We start from the raw sequence: 21,775 nt of genomic DNA, 5'->3' as shown, positions 1-21,775 counted from the left end.
AAGTTACCTGGATCAGTGTCTGACAAACATGTGAAACTGGCGTTTCCTCTGGTGCTCTGCTTTTGACGAGATTGCTGGAGCCTGGGACTGACCTGGGTCGGCCTTCCCAAAATTGCAGCCCCTCTGCTTGATGGCAGGTAGCAAGTGCGGTGCCTTGCGTCGGCCAGTCTACCACCGTTACGTCTTTTCAGGTCATCCCAGCGTTTCTTCACTTCTCTTAGAGTCCGAGGTACTCTAGACACAGCATTGACACGCTCAAGAATCCCAGCCCAAATGCGCTCTCTTTCTCGGCGCCGGAGCCTCCCTGCTGGACCGAACAGCTCTCCCTCACAACGGGTCACCTCTGATACCAACACCTCCAGCTCTGCCCCGCTAAAGCGGCTCTTCCTTTTTCCAACACCACCTGCGGTTAATGCTGAAGACACACCCCTGTCTTTAAATAAAAGGCAAATTTTCATTTAACACAAAACAAGGTTTTGTATTTCTATTAAATGAAGGCACACCAAATAAATTTTTTTGGCTTTTGTTGCACTGGTTAATATGGCACTAATGGTCTTTTGGACTAATACTGACATCTAGCAGCATGAATGCAGCATCAAGCAGAAGTGTGTTACTACAGACAATTTTCAAGCGTCAATGGCAGATAAAAATATCTGGGATGATAAAAAGGATAAATAATTTTAAATTAGTTAAAAACACCAAGTTTGTAGTAAATGTCATTTCTGTATTCATGGTGGTTTAATTTTTGGAGGGAAAAAAAATAAAAAAAATAAATATTTAAAATTCTACTTAAAAATGCAAATATAAAGTTATTATAAAATTTCTATTAATGGTGGTAAAAAAAAAACATTACTAATTTATTATTTAAATGTCTTGTTCAAAATGCAAGCGCAAGGTTTTTAGAAAAGGTCATTAAAATTTTTTTTTTTAATAAATGATTGAAAAAGGCTTAAAAAAAAAAAATCAAAATTCTATACACCTTAGGTGTACACATCATTTTCAAAAAGTATTTTATGATGCAATTTCATATTTTCATATCATATATTTTTTATACCAAAAATATCAAGATTATTAAAATAAGAAGAAAAACACTTGACTGATCTTGACAATTACAATGTATTAGACAGACTATAACAATCATCATACTACCTACCTAGACATTTCATTGACCCATAAACATCCTATTTGCAGTCATCCATGATTTTTGCAAGTAGAAGTTGTCTAATATTAGGATGTTACTGAGACAAATTGAGAAAAACTTTATGCTACTACCAAGTCTTCATCTTAAGTGAGTGTCCATGATTTTTAATGTTTTACTTGTACTTAATTTCTATAACTGTAAAACCTTAGTAACAAGGGAAAAATAAAAATTATTACTGTAATATCAGCAGTAAAGTAAAATCACATATTATTAAAGACTTCCTACCATCTAACACTTACTTTGTTCGATTGGGATGAGTTCATCCGAAGACATTCCAGGTGCGACTATGTTAGGATGCACAACTACAACGTTAAAAGGCAGGCTGCTTGGCAACCCACCATTCTCGTGGTCACAACTCCCCTCTGAGTCTTCATCTTCCCTGGGGAAACCGTCCTCTGAAACCCCGCATCCAAAGGGCCCCTCTGGAGACTCCACTTTGATGTGCATGGGAGGTGAGTGCTCATACAGCAACCCCCCCTCCTCGTAGTATTCAGTCATGGATATGTTGTGGTTTACAGACACACCAATGTGACTGGTGGACAGCATGCCATTCACAAGGAGGGTGAAGAGCCACCATGCTGTTCCATGGCAAGGCGTTCATTGCTTCATTGTGATGTCTAACAAGAATAGCCTTAATAATGGGCTCAGTAATACACAGTCACAGAAAATAGATATTTGCTACGGGACAGTAATAGGTTAACGTGTCATTTTAGAAAGGGGCTGTGTTCATTTACACTGATTCTACGCAATTATTGCGATGTTTTTGTTGACTGTATCTTACTAACGTTAGACCAAGAAAACCAAAACCTGTGGCTTCAGTCCAAAAGCAAAACTCGGAGATGTTCTTCTGATATTTTGTTATGTTTGATATTATGTATTTGTATCATTCATTACATGCAGACATCTTAGAGCTCTCCTAATTGACATTAAATCTGGCAATGACAAGTAAAAATCCGAGGCTACTGAGGAGAGGGTGAGAAATAAAACAAAGAATGCATGGATAATATAGTTGAATTCACATTTAACTAATTGTTTAATTAAGGGAATATTTTAAATATAAAGGCCAAAATTACCTGTGTCGCAGCAATGCGCATATATTCTGCACCACATCCGCAATGGATGCGCATTCCGCATAAATTACGTTAGCCGCCACTAGCTCTTCTCAAGCAAATACTGCTGTTCGTGTAAAGTCATGCATGCGACGTGCCCGCATTACGAGAAAGATCTAGTTTTGGAAAGAATAATCCGCACTCACACCGTCGTACTGTGATAAATGGATAGAAAGTTTTAAACACAATACTAAAATGATATAAGTGCATAGATGCAAAGCTAACCTCGTAAAATCCTAAATGTACACAGAATCCAAATCGTCGCAGGAATATGACATCACACAAAGATATTTGCCGTGTGGCTATTTCTGAAACCCTGAAAGTGATATTTTATAAATGTAAACGACGATAGTATATTTAAACACGTCAGTCTTTTGTCATCTTGCACAAAAAAAAAATTAAATAATTAAAAATAAAAACCGAAATAAAAGGAGTTGGTATGTACAATTCAAAAAGTGCTGTGAAATGCATTAGGCCTACAAGTTTGCCTTAACTTTTCAAAACATAAAACACTTAATAATAGTTTTATATTAAACACTGTGTTTTCAAATGCAGGTGAAACAAAAAGTCAGCTTGGTGCTAACCTAGATTTAGTTTAGTAGCTATTCCAGATGTTACCACATAAGTCTTCTAGAGCAGTGATTCACAACCCTGGTCCTGGAGACACCCCAACACTGCACGTTTTGCATGTCTCCTTAATCAAACACACCTGATTCAGGTCATCAGCTCATAAGTAGAGACTCCAAGATCTGAAACTGGTGTGTCAGAGAAAGGATACATACAAAATGTGCAGTGTTGGGGTGCCTCTAGGACCAGGGTTGGGAACCACTGTTCTAGAGAATTTGGTGCTTGCACATTTATGTGATTATTTCTATTTATTCTCCACAGTTGTCAATGCATAAAAATAAGTAGTAGTAATAAGAATAAATAATAAGTGGAAATAAAAGTAACAGTCTATGCTGTCTAAATGAGAAAAAGTAGGAAAAATATATGATGCGCTTGATTAAAATAATATAGCTGCTCCGAGATCACATTATTGAACAAAAAACATGCAATGGCTTGGACTACTTTTATTAATTGCTCTCACCGGAGTGTGAAGGATCCCTTTGCTTAAAATCATCCTCCCTTATATACCTATTTATGCAACTGGACTTTTGATTCAAAACTGAGATATATCCCTTGTGACAATGTCCAGATGCATGTGGCAACTAGCCTGCTTTCCTTAACAAAGTGATACTGATGTATATAATGCGGAACTAAATCTAGAATTAATTTTTCTCAAATATAATAAAGGCAGACAATAAAGTATTTATCACAGAAAAAAACTAAGATTCAGCTTTTTTTTTTAATCCTTGTATAGCCTTCGTTTGCCACCTGTATGCTCCCACAAGAGCTAATTATTTATTTGTGATTTCTTGGAATTACCAATGGAGCAAAAAAACACACAGATTCAACCACACGGTGCCAACCACAAGTAACTTTTTTGTAAAGTTTTGTTTCTGTCCACCTCCTTTTTAGGTAAAAATGTTTCATTATTCACTTGGTGGACATAATTTTCAAATTATGAATTTTAAAAGTGACATGCCTAACATAATGCGATGCCTAGTATAAATAATTAACAATATCTTAATAAAAGTGTCCTTACCAGTCTGTATGTCCTAGAACACAAGGTGGTAGATATTCTAGAGGTACATGGTACTTCACTTTCCTTAACCATGTTGAATTTATGTATATACATCACACATACATGTACATTTATTTATTTAAATTGATATTAATCTATTTACATTATGATATTAATGATATATGATATTAATATTTACATAAATATATGTACATATCATGAAAATTCAAAAGTAGATAAATAGAAATATAAAGAGGACAGTCATATATAATTATGAAAATGTGTGAAAGGTAATTCGGATTGTAATTGTAACAATATAGCCTGAATGTTTAAAAATGAGTTTTAAAGATCTGTCCACCGTAGCTGACACCATGCCTCAAAAGGTTAAAACAAAACACGTTAAACCTAGTTTTCTTATGGTTTTTTAAAAGCCTAACCAGGGACTTTTAGTTATTAGCTTACAGTCATGGCCAAAAGTTTTGGCAGAGATATAAATTTTGTGTTTCTATTGACTCATTATATTTTTTGCCAATAAAAGCCTTTAAAACTTATGATATGCTTATCATTGTTTTTCAGTATACCATAGAAACATGTGGAAAATAATCTACAAATACTGAAGCAGCAAACTTTGCAAAACACAAAACTTATGTCACTGCCAAAACTTTTGGCCATGACTGTACAAATGGAGAAGCTGCTGCTCGCAACTGTGCAGCAGTGTTATTCACCGTGCCTGTGTGAAATGTCTGATTAAACATTTCTAAATTGTTTGATAGAAGATAGCGTCTCCAGAGACACCTTGAACGGTTTAGCTGCCACATGTTGATTCAGTTGAATATTTTCCCATGTCATGTTTATTTAAAGTCACAGGTTCGTAAGAATTTTGTAACATTTCAGAAAACAAGGTTACCGTCAGCCAAGATTTTACAGCTTATTTACTAATGGAAAATAATACAGTCACAAAGAGTTATTCATCAGTGCCCACTTTCAATGAACTGGACTAATGTTACAACTTAAAATGGTTTCTACAGTCTGAAATAAATTGGCATTTTTGACAAATACAAAATACAATATGTTTTCCCACTCAGTCATCCCTAATGTGCTCATTTTCCAATTCCTGGATTTGATCACTTTGTTTAAAAATAATAAAAGAGCTCTTTAAAGTGAAACTCCACAGACTGTGCTGACAATCACATTATACAATGTAATTAATTTAACTAACTTTTTATCATAACATTTTTTAAACTAATTTAACATAAGCACCGATTTTAACACAAATATAGGCTATATGCAACATTAGTCAAGACTTAAATCTGATTACAATTAAGTGGCTTATCTTCAAAATTCAAGAGCTTGTCATGATAAAAATAAATAAATATATAACATTAAAACATTTGTTTTTGTTTATACTTCCTTAGTACCTAAACATTTTTCTTTAAGGAGCACATATCAATATTTACTTCTCATGACAGATATGTAACCAAAATGTCCCCTTTTTAAATAATTGCTGCAAAAAACATCTTAGAAAAATAATAAGAAACATCCATTAATTAATGATTTGTGAATATAGTTTCTTACATAAAATGATTTGAAATAACATCCTAAGAGAATCTGTACATTATGATAAAGCACATGCTGGAGTCACACACTGCTTGCTTATATAATGAATGCGTGTATGCCCTTGAACATTATTTCAAGCTGTGGAGTAGACGGAGTATAAAAAGAGGGTCTTAAAACCTTCAGAACACATCACTCAGCAGCTTCAACATGAAGGCTCTCATTCTTCTGGCTCTGTTCGCTGTGGCTTGTAAGTAATGGGGCAGGGGAGATTTAGAGAATTATTAATACAGATCTCTTAAGTAAAAAAAATATATAATTCCAAGTGTTCTGTTCAATTATTTTTTGTAAAATAAAAATGTGACACTAAAACGATATATTTTCCCAGATGCTGCTCCTCTGGATGAGGATGACAAGATCGTCGGCGGATTCGAGTGTACTAAGAATGGTGTTCCATACCAGGTTTCCCTGAACAGTGGTTACCACTTTTGCGGTGGCTCTCTGATCACCAACAACTGGGTTGTGTCTGCTGCTCACTGTTACAAGTCGTAAGTGAAATATGTATTTTTGCATGTGCATAGTATTGGGGAGACTGGAACTAGTTGTCACATGGGGAAGTTTTCAAAATCATTAGATCTCAGTAACTATAAGGTTTTGAATTGAGTTGCACAAAGTTCTTTAGATTTGAATTAAGAATTATTTTTACTATATAATGAAGGAATATTAGTATTTTCTATGTTACTTTTAACATTTTATGTGTTATAAATTGTTGTGTGCTTCTTTTTTAACCATTTAAATTTCTCTGAGAGCCATTAATTAAAAAAGAAAAATGTAATGGCAAGTTTACACTACGTTTAAAAGTTTGAGGTCAGTAAGATTTTTTATAAATAAATTAATACTTTAACAAGGATGCCTTACATTTATAAAAAGGACAGTAAAGACGCTGAATATTCTGTTTTAAACAAATGCTGTTCTTTTGAACGTACTATTCATCAAAGAATCCTGGAAAAAAAGGTTTCCACAAAAATATTAGGCAGCACAACTGTTTTCAAAATTGGTAATAATAACAATATTTCTTGAGCACCAAATCAGCATCTTAAAATGAGTTCTGAGAATCTTGTGACACTAAAGACTGCAGTAACCGCTGCTAAAAATTCAGCATTAGCAAATCAAAAACATTAAAACATCTTACTGACTGCAAAAGTTTGAACAGTAGCGTGGCTATTGGGTTAGAAATCTTCAGTAGCTTTACTGTAGTCATGATTCTACTATATGTATCTAGAAATTACCTTTCAAAAATAAATTCTACAAGAGGCACATAACTTATGAACCATTAGCAATCACAATTTCAGCCAACAAAGTGCACATTTTCTTAAGTCCAATACAAACAAAATGCAGAAATTTGTTAAGGAGTTTAAAGTTTGTTGTTTTCTGTATGAACCAATAATCACTTACTCGTCTCTGTTCTCAGCTCTATCCAGGTGCGTCTGGGTGAGCACAACATTGACGTCTCTGAGGGCACCGAGCAGTTCATCAGCTCGCAAAAGATCATCAGACACCCCAGTTACAACAGCAACACTCTGGACAATGACATCATGCTGATCAAGCTGGCCAGCACCGCCAGTCTGAACGGTTACGTTCAGACCGTCTCTCTGCCTTCAAGCTGTGCTTCAGCTGGTAGCGAATGCCTGATCTCTGGATGGGGAAACATGAGCGCCACTGGAAGTGCGTACTTCATGCATAACACTTTGTACATAAATCATCAGGTCACCTTAGAATAACACAGTGAACACCTTCAAACTCACCTATTGTGAGCACTTGATGCTTCCTTAGGCAACTACCCCAGCCGTCTGATGTGCCTGTGGGCTCCTATCCTGAGTGACACTACCTGCAGAAATGCCTACCCTGGTCAGATCACCTCCAACATGTTCTGCGCTGGCTTCATGGAGGGTGGCAAGGACTCCTGCCAGGTAAGATCACTGCTAGTTACAGCGGTAATGTCATGCTAATAGATTTTAATTTGACTTCTATGAAACACTTGTGGCTTGCAGGGTGACTCTGGTGGCCCAGTGGTGTGCAGCAACCGGTTGCAGGGTATTGTGTCCTGGGGTTACGGCTGTGCCCAGAGGAACCAACCTGGTGTCTATACCAAGGTCTGCAACTACGTCTCCTGGATCAACACCACCATCAACTCCAACTAAGCTCCCACAGATTTTTTGAACCCATAATCATGGCATGTTGCAATATCATTTGGCAAACATAAAATAAACATCTGACAAACAAACATTAAAGATGTTCGATTGTATTATTTATCATTCTTAATATAGATACAAGTTTTATGAGATATGTTTTACTATTAATTTAGTTTTAAAGTCCAAACCATTATACAAGTTGTATGAGGTGAAATATGAAACCTCTTTGGGGGGGGGGTTCTCTTAACACAGAAGACTTGATTTTGAGCAATGTCAAAATGTTTAATCTGTTAACAGCAACGTCTTCAGATAAAAGTCAATTACAGCACCAACACTAACATATATCTAACTCAACAATAGGATTGCTAAATAAAACAATACTGTCCATTACAGGGAATTTCTAGTCCATATATTTGAAGATTTTTTTTTTTAATTGGGTATCAGCACATCAGTAATGTTGATATCACATGAAAAACAAATATACATCAAACATTTTCACAAGTTTCAGAAGTATGTGATTCCCATGCAAATGTTCATCACACACTCACTGAAAAAAAAAAGAAAACGTTTACAGAATATTTATATTTCTCCTCTGGCATGTTCCAAGTAATGTCCATGCAGTTCTATAAGGTTGGAAAAACAAGCATTACATTCAGTACAAATGAAGTCACCAGTTGTGTCTTCGGTCTTCAATATGGACGGTGACTGGCTTGAACCATTTAATTCTTCAATTGCTGAAAAACTGGCCTTAGTGTGTTTTTTAACCATGTGCCCCTCATTAGTCTGAGAATTCGTTTTGGTGGTGCTTGGAGCTTCAGTGTTTGGTTTTGGCTTTTGTGATGGATGTAAGGTTGAGGGACCAAAGTGTGACAACCGATGAGACATTTCTCCTCCATTTGAACGGGGGAATGAGAGTAGCTTCTCTTGCCTCTGATTATCACAAAGGCTGTAATCATAGCTTTGATGCTGGAGATGGTGAGATTGATGTTCCTCTGTCCTAAGTAGCTGGCCTCTCATTGCTATTGATCCTTTTTCTACAGCCTTATGGCGGAGCTGATGGTGAAAAAGCAAGTCCAAGTTCTCAAAACTGGCACTGCATGTACCGCATTCGTAAGGATGCACAGCGGACTGCTGGTCAATGGTGTAATGCGTCTCCATCGGATCATTTGTGCAGTGAACAACTCCGTGTCGCTTAAGAATAACAGTGCTTGCGAAACCTTTTCCGCAAATATCACAAATAAAGGGCATAGTTGAGCGGTGCCACTCTTGCTGGTGGTTCCTCAACTTTTGTGCATTTGAGAACGTGTGAGGACAGAAGGGACAAGCGTGAGCATTAAGTTCTGGATGCTTCTGCAGATGTTTATTGTACAGTCCCACAAATCGAAACCCCTGTCCACACTTGGGGCAAAAAAACCGCCCTCTTTTCTGTCTATGCAGCCGCTGATGAATCCAAAATTTGTTCCAGTTTTTAAACATCCTGTTGCAATCAATACACGTGAAGCTTTGACCCCGTGAATGAGTGAGCATATGGGCTCTCAGCCTTCCTACATGCTGGAATATTCGTCCACATTGTGGGCAGAAGTACTTTCTCGGATCTGCTTTGTGGCGCGTACTGTTCAGTTGAGATACAAAATAGCTGGATTTGATGGGCTGACTGACTGAATAGAGGTTATTCTGAGAGTCATAAACAGTGGTGGCCATGACCTGAAGAGGGCAAGCAAGTAAAGACGAGCATTTTTTGAGCTTCCTCGGGAAGGAAAAATCTTTTGGAGGAGATTTAACTGGACTTGCACTCCGCATTTTTTGAGGAGTTCTTCTCTTCAAGGAGTTTTTGCGTTGTAATCTGTGAGGTGAACTGTAAGAAGACTTTGTTTTTGCGAGCCGGATGGAAACGCAATGCTTGTTGTGCGTATGTAGCTCTGAAATAAGACTAAACGTCTGCTTGCAGCGGTCACAGCTATAACGCTGGGTATCAGTGTGTCCTTGCAAATGTAATTCATACTCATCTCTGGTGCCAAAGCAACTTTTGCAAAGGTGACACCTGAAGCTGATAACACCATCCAATTCCATATCTTTCAAAGTAGCATGAGGGTTACTTTTACCCTCACAAGTGTGTACTTTTAATGGGCCGATCTGAGAAAACCCCTTACCACATTTTGAACAAAAGTAAGGCCTAATAGACCAATGCACTCTCTCATGGACACGTGCCGTGCACGCTTGAGTAAATGATTTGCCGCATACCTTACAAGAGTATGGTTTTTCTCCACTGTGAATACGAAGATGGATTTTGAGGACAGACTTGTAGCAAAAGACTTTGCCACAGATCTGACATGTTTGGGGTTTCCCTTTCCCTTTCCCTCTTCCTCGCCTTCTCCTTTTAGGGGTGATTTGATTACTATGGCAGTCACTTTCCAGTTTATCGGTCATGCTTACTTCTTTCTCATCCACAATTTTCTCAGGCGTGGCTCTATCTTGGAATCTATGTGCATGTTTCCTATTCCTACTTTTGGATTTATGAACTTTGCTGTGGGATCGAAGGTTGGAGAGTTGAGCGAAGGCTTTGCCACAATCCTGGCAGGTGAAGGGCTTCTCACCTGTGTGAACACGCAGATGAATAATATACGCTGAGGCATGATTGAAAGTTCGCCCACAATATTCACATTTGATAACCCTTTTTTCTTTGCGTGGCCTTCCGCGGGAAAAGGAAGGATATCCATGTTTACTTTCTGTGTTCTCCACACTGCTTGCCTCAGCATTGGCTTCGTTTGAAAGCATCTGGTTACTGTGCTCTGAATTTGCCTCTTCAAAGGCATCGTCCAATGTTACATCTTTTTCGTTTAATGAGTCAGAAGGCGAGGCTCCTTGATTTTCAGTGTCCGAAACATTAACATCTGCAGTGTCCTCGTGGATTTTTTTGTCAGAATATTCTTCGCATTGGTTATCACTTTTATTAGAGCAGGACGTCTCACAGACAGCTTCCTCAGATGTTTGGACAGTCGAACAATGGGCTTCATTCCTTTCGGACTGACTACTTGAGATTTCATCTGTTGTAACAGACTTTTGAGTGTCAGTTTGTGGTTCATTTAATTCTTCATTAAGCAGCAGTGATTTTGGTTCATTATCTGTGGTGCTGGAAAGACAATCAGAATTTGTCTCACGGTCTTCCGAATATTTCTGTGTATCCATACCAGCCTCGTTGACAGGGGTAAAATCAGAGTTAAATTGCTGTGAAAATGTATCTACATTTACTTCACAGGAGCCTTTTTCTCTCTCTTTTTCCTCAGCATTGCAGGGCAAGGAGTCAGGTAGGACATTAGTGGCAACAGGTGATGGTTCTACCACACTTCTGTTTTGGGAGTTTAACGCCAGACCTTTCGAAATTAATTCCCCCATTCCTCTCTTCATTGATTGTTCCTGGGTGTCAGCCACATCAGAGTTGGTTTCATTCTTCTTGGCCTCTCCTTCAAGCATGATGTGCGAATCGTCTGCCAGTGCCCGAGTTCCCCGCCACCCCACTCAAGCTGAAACTAAACAGAAGGAAAAAGAATCAAAGATAAGACAACCTATTATAAGATGTATTGCATCTAATACTAAGTAGCATTAGAACTTTAGCAGCTGCTTCACTTGCTATCCATATAACAGGTGGACATATTAATTTATTAACATAAAGATAAACATACAAAACATGTTTTTTTTTTTTTTTTAAATATTATCATTCATGATATATATATATATATATATACACACACACACACGCCATATATATATATATATACAAGAATTTGTACTGGCATGAAATAGTATTGCTGTATTATGGTTTTTGATTTTGATAGCAAAATATTATTTCCATAAAAGCAGTATAAAATATTATTTCCATATTGTCAGTAATAGGCTACTCAAATGTAAAAATTTCATGCAGGGTATTGGCTCAATAGTCTGACTTCCAAAACATTTACTAGGCGTAATATAAAACCTATTTTAAAAAACTAAAAAAAAAAAAGAATTTGAATGAGTAGGTGAATACTGCATTATAATAATAATTATTATTATTAATGCGTTTATGTTTCACATGTTTCTTTGATTGGCCTTCTGCCAATGATTCGTGCTTTTATTTAAGAGGCTCATAACAGTCATTCGTTAGTTAATATAACTACAGCAAAGAAAACAAAATGTAGACGTGTGCACTATTCGTTGTCTTTGTATTTTGTTAAGTTCTTTTCTAATCGTTTTATTTCGTGATGTTCAATTCAGACTGCAAACGCACAACTCGGGTAAAACATTTTTTCCCGTGCCGCAGTAGATAGCGGCGTGATGGCGCTCTGCAGGCGTTTGCAGTCATAGGCCATTCCTGCCATTAACAATGCACGATTCTGTAATGCTTCATGCATGCTCTGTTACAGTCAGCCCTGCATCTACCAACACAGCACAACCTGTCCTTTAAGAATGGGTTTATTCTGTAAAGCGAAATTAGCGTATTTAAACATAACAGGATTAATGTGTCTGTGTTAATTCACCGCCAACGTTACCTGACGCTGGACCTATCGAATCATTTCAAATCCTCAAAACTTATTTTTTTAGAGCACCACTTATGCAAAATTGCCCATTGTTTGCTCGACTGCTCAAAATTAGATTCTGCCTTTATCTTGTAAAAAGCACATGAGAAAAGGAAAACAAAGCAAGGCAGTTTGCACCAACCTTTCATGCTCTTTCTTTTCAGCACCAATGAACTACGCTTCAGCAGGGTTGCCAGGTTTTCACAAGAAAACCCACCCAATCGCGTTTCGAAGGGGTCCCCAGTTAAAAATCGCATTCCTGGGGGTAAAATTCACGTTTTTTGGCGGGGTTCCCCTGCTAAAATTCGCATTCCATGGGATAAATATCATGTTACTGGAGTCGCTTCAACCAACGGCAACAGTGTTAAAGTAGCCCAATTCCGCGGTAAAACCGCGGACTTGGCAACATTGTTCAGGACGCATATACCTAACAAATGGGAGTTTCCTTTTCCGTTTCCGATAAAAGCCTCTAGACATCTCATTCTGGACGTGTGGCTGAATAGAGACAATCACCCAGTATGCAAATAAATAAATATTAAATCATTTTAGTTTGACTGCATTTAACGCGCAACATATGATGTCATACCCAAAACTAGCCCAATCGCGTTTCGAGGGGGTCCCCAGTTAAAAATCGCGTTCCGGGGGTTAAAATACACGTTTTTTTGGCTGGGTTCCCCTGCTAAAATTCGCATTCCATGGGATAAATATCATGTTACTGGAGTCGCTTCAACCAACGGCAACAGTGTTAAAGTAGCCCAATTCCGCGGTAAAACCGCGGACTTGGCAACATTGTTCAGGACGCATATACCTAACAAATGGGAGTTTCCTTTTCCGTTTCCGATAAAAGCCTCTAGACATCTCATTCTGGACGTGTGGCTGAATAGAGACAATCACCCAGTATGCAAATAAATAAATATTAAATCATTTTAGTTTGACTGCATTTAACGCGCAACATATGATGTCATACCATCAATTGCATATAAAGGATGGGTATCAGTATGAATTTTATTCGTTTTTATTAACAGTAAAAAAAAAACACATTAAAATGTTTCATAAAACGAAGTGTTTTGACACACATGGTAAACAAATTACACCTGCAGAAATGGTTTAAAATTAAATATGAATTTCTAAATAAAACATGAAATCATAAAAGGCAATTAAACTTACTGTACATGTCCTGACAAAGGGCTGATCTGATGCTGCATTTCATTTACACAGAAATGAGTATCATGTTGATTCATTAACAGGCATCACAAACTAACAATTAGCAATATTTACATAATGTATTAATCAAAGTTAATGTAAAATTATAAATATAGCCATTATTAAAAACATTATTAATTGTTCCTAATGCAGATTACGAACTGACATTAATTTACTTATTTGTATGGTAAAAATGTACTAGTATAGAATTAATTTTATCCTTGCAAAATGTAAACCCATGTTTGCTATAGTGTAAACTAAATTCAACATACAGAAACTTACACAAGCACTAAAGAACTCCTACCACATGACAATTAAAAGACAATTCTGACATTTTTGTGTCCCTCCTGAGGCTTTGTATCAGATGCAAATTTACCATTGTTGACTGAGCACTTTGCCTAAAGCAGCTCATGTATTTATTTGTTCAGTCCTCCATCAGATTTACTACTTAATCAGCTCACCAAATCAATCTTTATCATTTAGATGTGTCCAGCAAGTTTTACTATTACTAGCAACATTTAGCACAGTATAAAACCCTCAGGAGTTTAATCTTAAATGAACATGTGTGCATGACCACACCTGTTATTGGTTTATTGGAGACTTAGAAAGATGTCACTATTGTGTTTATTGATGCAACGTAGGACATGTTTACATCAAAATGTATTTACAGTACACTAATACACATTGGCTACCTTAAAAACAGCACTTAACTGTTCTATTTTACATTTATACAGTGCATTCGCCAAAAAATCTTTCTGTTTGTATTGGGGGGAAAATAATCTGTATTTAATAGATGAATTAAATTAAGGCAACATCAATGAAATATAGAGGAAGCTGAACAATGTATTAACAAGACAAAAAAACCTGTTACACTACTGATCAGATATGAAACTTTAACTATTCTAAATTATTTTTTACTACTAAATGGTATAATGTACTCAACAGGTGCTGCCTTATGACTTCTTTTTCAACATTTTGATTGCATATACAGCAATAAAGGCAAGCAGCAGATCCACCTTTTATGAATGCATGAACACCGTTCAAAGGAAAGGTATCGGTTTCTGCTCTAGAGCATCTTCTGTGTCATTATTCGTTGTTGTTGGTGGTGGTGGTGTTTCAGGCACTGGCCCTAATAGGCGATGAACTCTCCTCCTATGATTTCTAAGGGACACTGCGTCAGGATAGCTGCGCTGGCAAATCTGACACTTATATAGATGGTGTTGAGCGACTCCCCTCGACAGCTCATGACCTTCCACTATATGATGGACCCTCCTTCTGTGGTTTCGGAGGGACTGTTCATCTGGATAGCTGCATGGGCAAATGTGACACTGAAACTGATTGGGAGTGATGTTTTGCTCAGTACCCTTTGATGGCAGAAACACACCACCCACAATATGATGCACTCTTCTTCGGTGGTTTTTCAAAGATTTTATGTTAGGATAGGAGCGGTCACATATCTGACATTGAAACGGTCCAGAACGGACCGGTTCTAGGGTACTCCGATTAGTTTGTTTCGGCTGTTTAGGCCGATGAACTTTCCTCAAGTGATCCTTCAGGGACTGAAGCTTTGGATAGTAGCGAAGACAAATGTGACATTGAAAAGGAGTAGATGGACTGGTTTGTGCACCTGCTTGATGCAACTGTTCTTGTGCATCCTCCGCTGGCCTCATTCCGCTGTTGAGTCGATGAACGTTTCTTTTATGCTCCTCGAGTGCCTGAGGGGTTGGACAGTTCTGGTCACAAATCTGACATGTTAAGACAGACTGCCTGCTGTGTGAGACCAGGTGTCTCTTGAGCCCATCTAGACAACTGAACCAACGCACACACACCGGGCACCGAATCGGTTTAAATGCGGGTTTACAGGTATTGCTTTGAATGTGAACTTTAAGCATCAATGGGCTTTGGAATGTTGTACCACAACGAGAGCAGGTGTGTTTCTTCTGACCTGCAGTATCGCCAGTACAACGCAATCGTAAGTGTCTTAACAAGGAACTGCGGAGACTGAAGTTCTTTTTGCATTTATGGCAAGTCAGTGCCTCAGGAAATGGCCTGTTGTTCAAATGTTGAGGTGCCAAGAGTCCAGGCGGTTGGGCTTTTACGTTATGCTCAGAAAAAGACTGTTGAGGTTGCCGAGTCGGAACGCGTGATGGTAGCCCTTGGGAAAACGAATGAGGTTGTTGCTGGGCAGCTCTTTGCTCACTTGCAGAGCTTTGAGATTGGTGCAACTGCTGATGTGCCTCAAAATCCATCCACGACTGCAGGTTCTCACCACAGTGTGGACAAATGTAGGACTCCTGCGCATGCTGTTGCAGGTGTTCGAAGAGAAGTCGAGGACAAGTGAACGAGGCTCCGCATTCGCACGTCACTCTTCTTGGGAGCACAGATGGAAGTGACATGATCCCCCAGTTTCTGTTACTGCTAGTATTCTGAGTGCTTTCTTGTCGGACTGCTTGGTTTTCTGTAGATGGTGACAGGACAAATAAGTTTTCCTGAGCCACAGGTGTTTTAGGCTCCACGGTTCGTTTACTTACTACTGAATCAGTGTTTGTTGCAGGATGGCACTTCTTTTGATGCATATTCATATTGTCTTTGCGGCTAAAGAACTTACCACACTGAGGACATGGAAACCTTTTAATCGGCCCAGCCGTATTAGATGATGTAACATTTTGCTGCTTTAACTCTCTTGCCCCACAAATACTCAAGTGCTCCTTTAGAGTAAACAGACGGGAATAGCTTCTCTGGCACCCGTTGCAAACAAACCTCTTCAAGCCTTTGTTAGTCACATGCACCTGAAAGCCATTACTAGGTACTGCTGACTTCATTTCCTTGTCCTCATGAGGCTCTACAATGACAACATCCTCAGCTTCATCACAGTCGTCTCTAACCACATCTGTCAAATCGTCCTCATCCGAGTCCTTTTGATCCACATCTATTAGTACATCAATTTCAGCATCATCCAAAGGCATGGTCCACTGCTTTTCAACCAACTGATCTCTTTCCTCTTGTTTTACGTCAACAGTGTTGGCTGGTACTTCAACAGAGTTTTTAGTTGATTCAGTTGGTTTGGAGTTAGAAACACTGGCAAAGACAGACTCAAGGGTTTTTGGGGGATTTAACTGGTCCTTCAGCTGCATCTTCAGCCCAGTCTGATCTTTCTTGCCGATAGGAAGTTCTGTGTTCTGTTCCTCAATCTTTATCGGCTCTGTGCCTACGCCAATATTTATATGCTGTGTTGACATTTGATTTGTTTTCGAGTTTAGGACAGCTCTATTGCACTCCTCCAAGTTTTGAAGTTTGACATTACCGCTGGTGCCCACAGTGGTCGGGGATTTCAGAGAAGCTTTACACGGACAGTTGTGCTTTTTGAGGCTGCGCATGCGTGTGTAGCCACGCTTGCATAAAGAACAGTAGAAAATTTTTTCTGTCTGTTGAGCTGTAGGGCTGATTGGTTTCAGAGACATTTTTCCCATCAAAGGTTGATGGTTTCTAGAAAATCCATCATAGCAGACATGGCTTTCTGGGATGGAGATTACCGTTATCACAAATTGTTGACAACAAAGACAAAATTTAACTCTTTCTTTTTTATGCAGGGCATGATGCATTATCAAGGTGTCTACGTCTTGGAAAACCCTACGGCAGAGTCTGCACTGATGTCTGCCTTCCACATTGTCCCGGCCAAAAAGTTTTTGACGAGTCTCAAGAACCACCACAGGACAGAGAGTTTGTGTCACAGATATAATCTTGCTCTTCTTAGGCAACATCTTTGCAGTTTTCACACCGACCACTGTGTTGTCTTTTTTTATCTTTGATTGATTCTCCAGTGGCTTGGGTTTTGGTATTGTCATGGTGATCGCAGGTTGCATTGGTGCTCTCGGTGAAGCTTTTCTGGGGGGCAAATTCCTCTGTTTCATTTGGACGGGTTGTTTATGACTCATGTAAGCAGATGCTAGCATCTTCAGGATTGATTTCTTATTAAATGCAGCTGAATCTTCACCAGATTCTGGTGATTTCTCATTGTCTTGCACAGAATGGTTTACCACGTTGGAGGTTGTTAAAGCATCACTGTCTTGCTCAGGTAACTGTACTTCCTCTTCAGTCACAGGGTGGGATTCAGATGGCTTCAAGACGTTGCTGTCCATGTCTGCAGATTCATTGCTGTCCATGTCTGCAGATTCGTTGCTGTCCATGTCTGCAGATTCATTGGATTCAGATGGCTTCAAGACGTTGCTGTCCATGTCTGCAGATTCATTGCTGTCCATGTCTGCAGATTCGTTGCTGTCCATGTCTGCAGATTCATTGGATTCAGATGGCTTCAAGACGTTGCTGTCCATGTCTGCAGATTCATTGCTGTCCATGTCTGCAGATTCGTTGCTGTCCATGTCTGCAGATTCATTGGATTCATTCTTCTTGATGTCAGTGTTTGAAGTAGGAGGTGGACTTTGTGCAAGGGGTTTTTCATTGGAATGGGATGGTGAAAGACTGTGAAAAACTTGGTCTGAGACAGGACGGCTGGAGTCTGTTTTGCTATCTGGCACAACTGGAATACTCTCCAAATCTGATTTGACCTTGTCTTCTGACCCATGTTGTTTTTTGTGGTCTTCAAGAGCTGTAAGTTCACTAAACTCCTCGCCACAGTCACATATGTAGGTGTGGACTGGAGATGCTGGAGTGGGCAACATTACACAGTGGTGTTTTTCAAGGAGATCTTTGCTCGCAAATAAGCTTCCACAGCTGACACAAGTAGGTAGTGCCGATTCTGGCTGTTGAGAGTTATCACTTGCATGAGACGCTTGGTGCACCAGGAGTGATGCCAAATTATGAAAAGTAGCTGAGCATGCCACACAGCTGTATGTTTTAGGACTTCCAGTAGACCTTGTTTCTTGAAGTCCAAGCATTTTGTAGGTGCCAGATGATTCCTCTGCCAATGTTAAAGTTAAGAAGTGTTACCAACGTTTTTGTTATTGTTTCGTATATCCTAAAAAGAAAGCAGACAAACAACATTAGTGGCATAGCATGAGTTCAAATGTTTTGAATTTAGAAATAAATAATGAAATGTTATATTTACATATGCTGTCGTGTTTAGGGCCCTATGAGCACTCAGGTAAGTTACAATAAAAAAGTAATTAGATTTCTGTACTAATTACTTTCTTTAAAAAGTATTGCATTACTCATTACTAATTACGTTTTAAATCCCATATCAGCCTCGACCAGTATAATAGAAGGACAGGCATAAAAACTGCTCTTTTAATTCCATCAAATAAATAATATAAAATTCGATTACATTACATTATATTGAAGTTGAGCCACTGATGTCACATGGACTGTTTTACCGATGTCCTTACTACGTTGCTTGACCTGGGAACATTTCAGTTGCGTTGCTGTCTATGCAGGGTCTGAGAGCTCTCAGATTTCATCAAAAATATCTTAATTCGTGTTCCGAAGATGAACGAAGGTCTTACGGGTTTGGAACAACATGAGGGGGAGTAATTAATGACAGAATTTTCATTTTGGGGTGAACTAACCCTTTAACGCAGTACACGTAAGAATGAACTTCCACATATGGAATACAATTTAGAAAAATAAATTGTATAATAAAAAAAAATAAAAAAAAATAGATAGAATACAAAAAGACTAGAAAAGCTAGTTAGTTTTTTTTTTTTTTTTTTAAGAAAACAAGCAGTTAGTAAATGAATAGAGTGCAAGTCTAAAAGGGACAAGTTTTTTTTTTTAAAGAACAGAATTGGAATAGAGAGTGCTAGAGTTAGAGGGTCAAATAAAGATGGTAGAGATGTGTTTTTAGCCGATTCTTGAAGATGGCTAAGGACTCAGCTGCTCGGATTACTTATTCATGAACTAACCAAAGTATTTAATAGCAGAAAGTTACGTTAAAACATACATTTTAACATTAAAAATTTTGATGGTCAATCTATTATTATTTTATATAGAATTGTTCAATAATGTATACAGTATTTAATGCAATTACATCAGAAATAATTGTAATTAAATTACAGAAAAATTAAGAGTAATCCATTACTTTACTTTTTCAAGTATAACGTAATTAAATTACAGTAATTAATTAACACTGCCTATGAGTTCAGCAATGTTTCGATATAAAAGACAATTCTGTAATGCAGTCCTAAAAATGTAATTACCTTTGTACAGTGTAATTTTATATTTGGGCACATTTTGGATGAAATGAAAAAATTAAACTAGCATCAAAAACACAAACTCTTCACTCTGTTTTCTAAGATGCATGAAACTGAAATATAATGTATACAGTAAAACACAATATTCAATATAATAACAATACGAGTTGTTTTACATTATTATAATAATTACCATTATTATTTAAACTTATGTTGTTGTTTAAATACTGAACATTTCTTGATTTCCATGACATTAGGGGAACGTAATAATGTCATTTTTTAGTGCTTTTTACTTTGTGTAAAACTATCATGAATACAAAGATAACATTTCTAAAAACTTGGCACCTGTGATTATAACTATATACTTGGTAAAATAAAAAAAAAAAGCGGAAAACTCTGGAAAAATCACGTATCTCATGCAACCTCTCACATACAACCGTCGGTGAGTTCATGCATATTTAAATTTGAAAACTCATTTCTCTCAGCTAGTTCAAACAAAATTGCTACACCGCTTTCGTTTTGAAGTAAAGTGTTCAAGTTAGTTATTCGTTATACACAACCTAGGTTCCAAATGTAGCAACAATAGAGGCAGAAAATTGGCCAGCCTGCTCATGCTTAGATTTTGATAGGCCTGGCCACTTACCGTGGCACTTCACTCAGATGTTTAAATAAAAGCTGTATCACAACAATTAAACCCAAACACAAGGGTGATCTGCAGACTACTCGTCGATTTAGTTTTAGTCGAAATTATAAAATGAGCGTGAATATAACACATGCTAATAACAAGCATTGCAATGGATGCTGCAGATTTAGCACGCTCTTCAGACATAAACAGATATAACTATACAATTAGTCTGCAACATCTCAACGTTGAATTACACCTCTTTACAAAATCAAACGCGCTTTGTAGCTACATCTTGGGCGATACAGTGCATGAGGAACATGTCATTCGCGTGCTGCACAAGGGAATTGAATGACAAAAACCGCAGCTAAGGGCTGTATGCACGAAATAAAAACGAACCATAACAAGTACCTCAAACAGTTGCTAGCTTGCACTCACCTTGGGAAAGTACGATTTGCAAACTTGCATGATTTTAATGAAAGAAGTTATTTATTTTCAATCCGAAGGCGGTATGTATTTTGCACCCAGTTTCTGTAGAGACGTGTAATTCCCGCCGTTCACTAATAGAGGGCAGTATCTCTGAGCGCTCACTCCCATTCCCCACATGTAAGGCTTAAATATACCGCCATCAACTGGTGTGAGGGACCGGTCTACACTACACTTTTCTCATTAAATACAAATATTACTAATAGGTATGTTTAGGCCCAATCCCAATTCTATTTTATACCCCTTCCCCTTCCCCCTTGAAACAGAGTGTCAAGGGGTAGGGGTGAAAATATTCCCCTAAGAATTGGGACACCACTACTATGCCGTCAGCTCGTGCTGGGGCTGGTGTTGTTGGGCTGCCGATTTTGGAAAGTTTTTGCTGGGATGGGCATTTAAAACAATCTGAAATTCACTTTTGCTCCATTATCTCCTTGTATTAAAGTTAATCCTGTTAGCATTCTGTACAGTTCATGTCTGATACCACACGCTAGCCTCACGTGTTCATGAGGATTAGGCTAATCATCCCATATAGAAAACATCACAAGTAAAATTAATCATGTTTATAAAGATAAACATGGGTTTATTATAGCCCACTTACAATTTACATTTCAGAGATCATTACAAATAAATTATTAAATGCTAAAACTGAATAAATTTAAATGAACAAACTTGGCGTTGCATTTGCAACCATGTGAAAACAGGGGGTGCTGCAGCCAGCCCCCTCAGCACCCCTACTTCCCGCGTCCCTGAGTGTGGTCCCGAAAAATCTTCGTTTGAAGGGCTGTCTGGCCCTTCCCCTACCCCTACCCCTCCAACCAACAGAGAATTGAGACACCCCTACCCCTTCACATGAACGCGCGAAACGGAGGGGTAGGAGAAAGGGGAAGGGCTAAGGGGTAGAATTGGGATTGGGCCTTAATCCATCTTGGATTACTTGAGAAACACCAAACATACTGAATCGCTATAGGTCTAGAAAATAAGGATGGTAGGCCCTTCATTAAATGTCTGCAATTATAGTTAGTGTTTGGACACATTTCTGATTCAATTTATACCGTTCCATATATTTGAGTGATATTTTAATAAAA

The 21,775-nt window shown here is 38.1% G+C and overlaps 4 protein-coding genes across 7 annotated transcripts in view; 1 reads left to right on the top strand and 3 right to left on the bottom strand.

Annotated features, from left to right (window-relative positions):
* Positions 1-2,569, bottom strand: part of LOC107714745 (myb-related transcription factor, partner of profilin) — a 4,239-nt gene extending 1,670 nt beyond the window's left edge. The window contains exons 1-3 of one of the 4 annotated variants that reach the window (XM_016520708.1): positions 2,275-2,569; positions 1,441-2,163; positions 8-433 (exon numbers count right to left, since the gene is read on the bottom strand). In XM_016520708.1, coding sequence (XP_016376194.1) covers positions 8-433; positions 1,441-1,747 — 733 coding nt within the window. In that variant the 5' untranslated portion in view covers positions 1,748-2,163; positions 2,275-2,569. Of the gene's footprint in view, positions 1-7; positions 434-1,440 lie in introns of all 4 variants that reach the window. The other 3 variants (XM_016520707.1, XM_016520706.1, XM_016520709.1) reach the window with 3 other exon arrangements.
* Positions 2,570-5,671: 3,102 nt separating this feature from the next.
* On the top strand, positions 5,672-7,772 carry LOC107714673 (trypsin-3-like). The gene is made up of 5 exons (XM_016520601.1): positions 5,672-5,738; positions 5,877-6,036; positions 6,960-7,213; positions 7,322-7,458; positions 7,540-7,772. Exons 1-5 carry the CDS (start codon positions 5,699-5,701, stop codon positions 7,687-7,689), a joined length of 741 nt encoding a protein of 246 aa, XP_016376087.1. The 5' UTR covers positions 5,672-5,698; the 3' UTR covers positions 7,690-7,772.
* A 145-nt stretch (positions 7,773-7,917) lies between these two features.
* LOC107714744 (zinc finger protein 791-like) lies at positions 7,918-12,437 on the bottom strand. The gene is made up of 2 exons (XM_016520705.1): positions 12,376-12,437; positions 7,918-11,207 (listed from the first exon to the last, which is right to left on the bottom strand). Exon 2 carries the CDS (start codon positions 11,149-11,151, stop codon positions 8,260-8,262), a length of 2,892 nt encoding a protein of 963 aa, XP_016376191.1. The 5' UTR covers positions 11,152-11,207; positions 12,376-12,437; the 3' UTR covers positions 7,918-8,259.
* A 1,605-nt stretch (positions 12,438-14,042) lies between these two features.
* Positions 14,043-20,780, bottom strand: LOC107714743 (zinc finger protein Xfin-like). Its single transcript, XM_016520703.1, has 2 exons — positions 20,643-20,780; positions 14,043-18,411 (listed from the first exon to the last, which is right to left on the bottom strand). Exon 2 carries the CDS (start codon positions 18,329-18,331, stop codon positions 14,477-14,479), a length of 3,855 nt encoding a protein of 1,284 aa, XP_016376189.1. The 5' UTR covers positions 18,332-18,411; positions 20,643-20,780; the 3' UTR covers positions 14,043-14,476.
* Between the last annotated feature and the right edge of the window lie 995 nt (positions 20,781-21,775).

The sequence above is a fragment of the Sinocyclocheilus rhinocerous genome, unplaced genomic scaffold, assembly GCF_001515625.1.
Source record: "Sinocyclocheilus rhinocerous isolate Xijiao unplaced genomic scaffold, SAMN03320098_v1.1 scaffold2194, whole genome shotgun sequence".
NCBI classification, from domain to species: domain Eukaryota; kingdom Metazoa; phylum Chordata; class Actinopteri; order Cypriniformes; family Cyprinidae; genus Sinocyclocheilus; species Sinocyclocheilus rhinocerous.
This window is presented reverse-complemented; position numbering and strand designations above follow the sequence as displayed.

Coding starts and splice junctions, on each gene's coding strand:
- LOC107714673 (XM_016520601.1), top strand. CDS start 5,699: ATGAAGGCTCTCATTCTTCTGGCTCTGTTCGCTGTGGCTT. Junction 6,037..6,959: donor GCTGCTCACTGTTACAAGTC/GTAAGTGAAATA, acceptor CTCTGTTCTCAG/CTCTATCCAGGTGCGTCTGG. Junction 7,214..7,321: donor AAACATGAGCGCCACTGGAA/GTGCGTACTTCA, acceptor ATGCTTCCTTAG/GCAACTACCCCAGCCGTCTG.
- LOC107714744 (XM_016520705.1), bottom strand. CDS start 11,151: ATGCTTGAAGGAGAGGCCAAGAAGAATGAAACCAACTCTGATGTGGCT.
- LOC107714743 (XM_016520703.1), bottom strand. CDS start 18,331: ATGCTTGGACTTCAAGAAACAAGGTCTACTGGAAGTCCTAAAACATAC.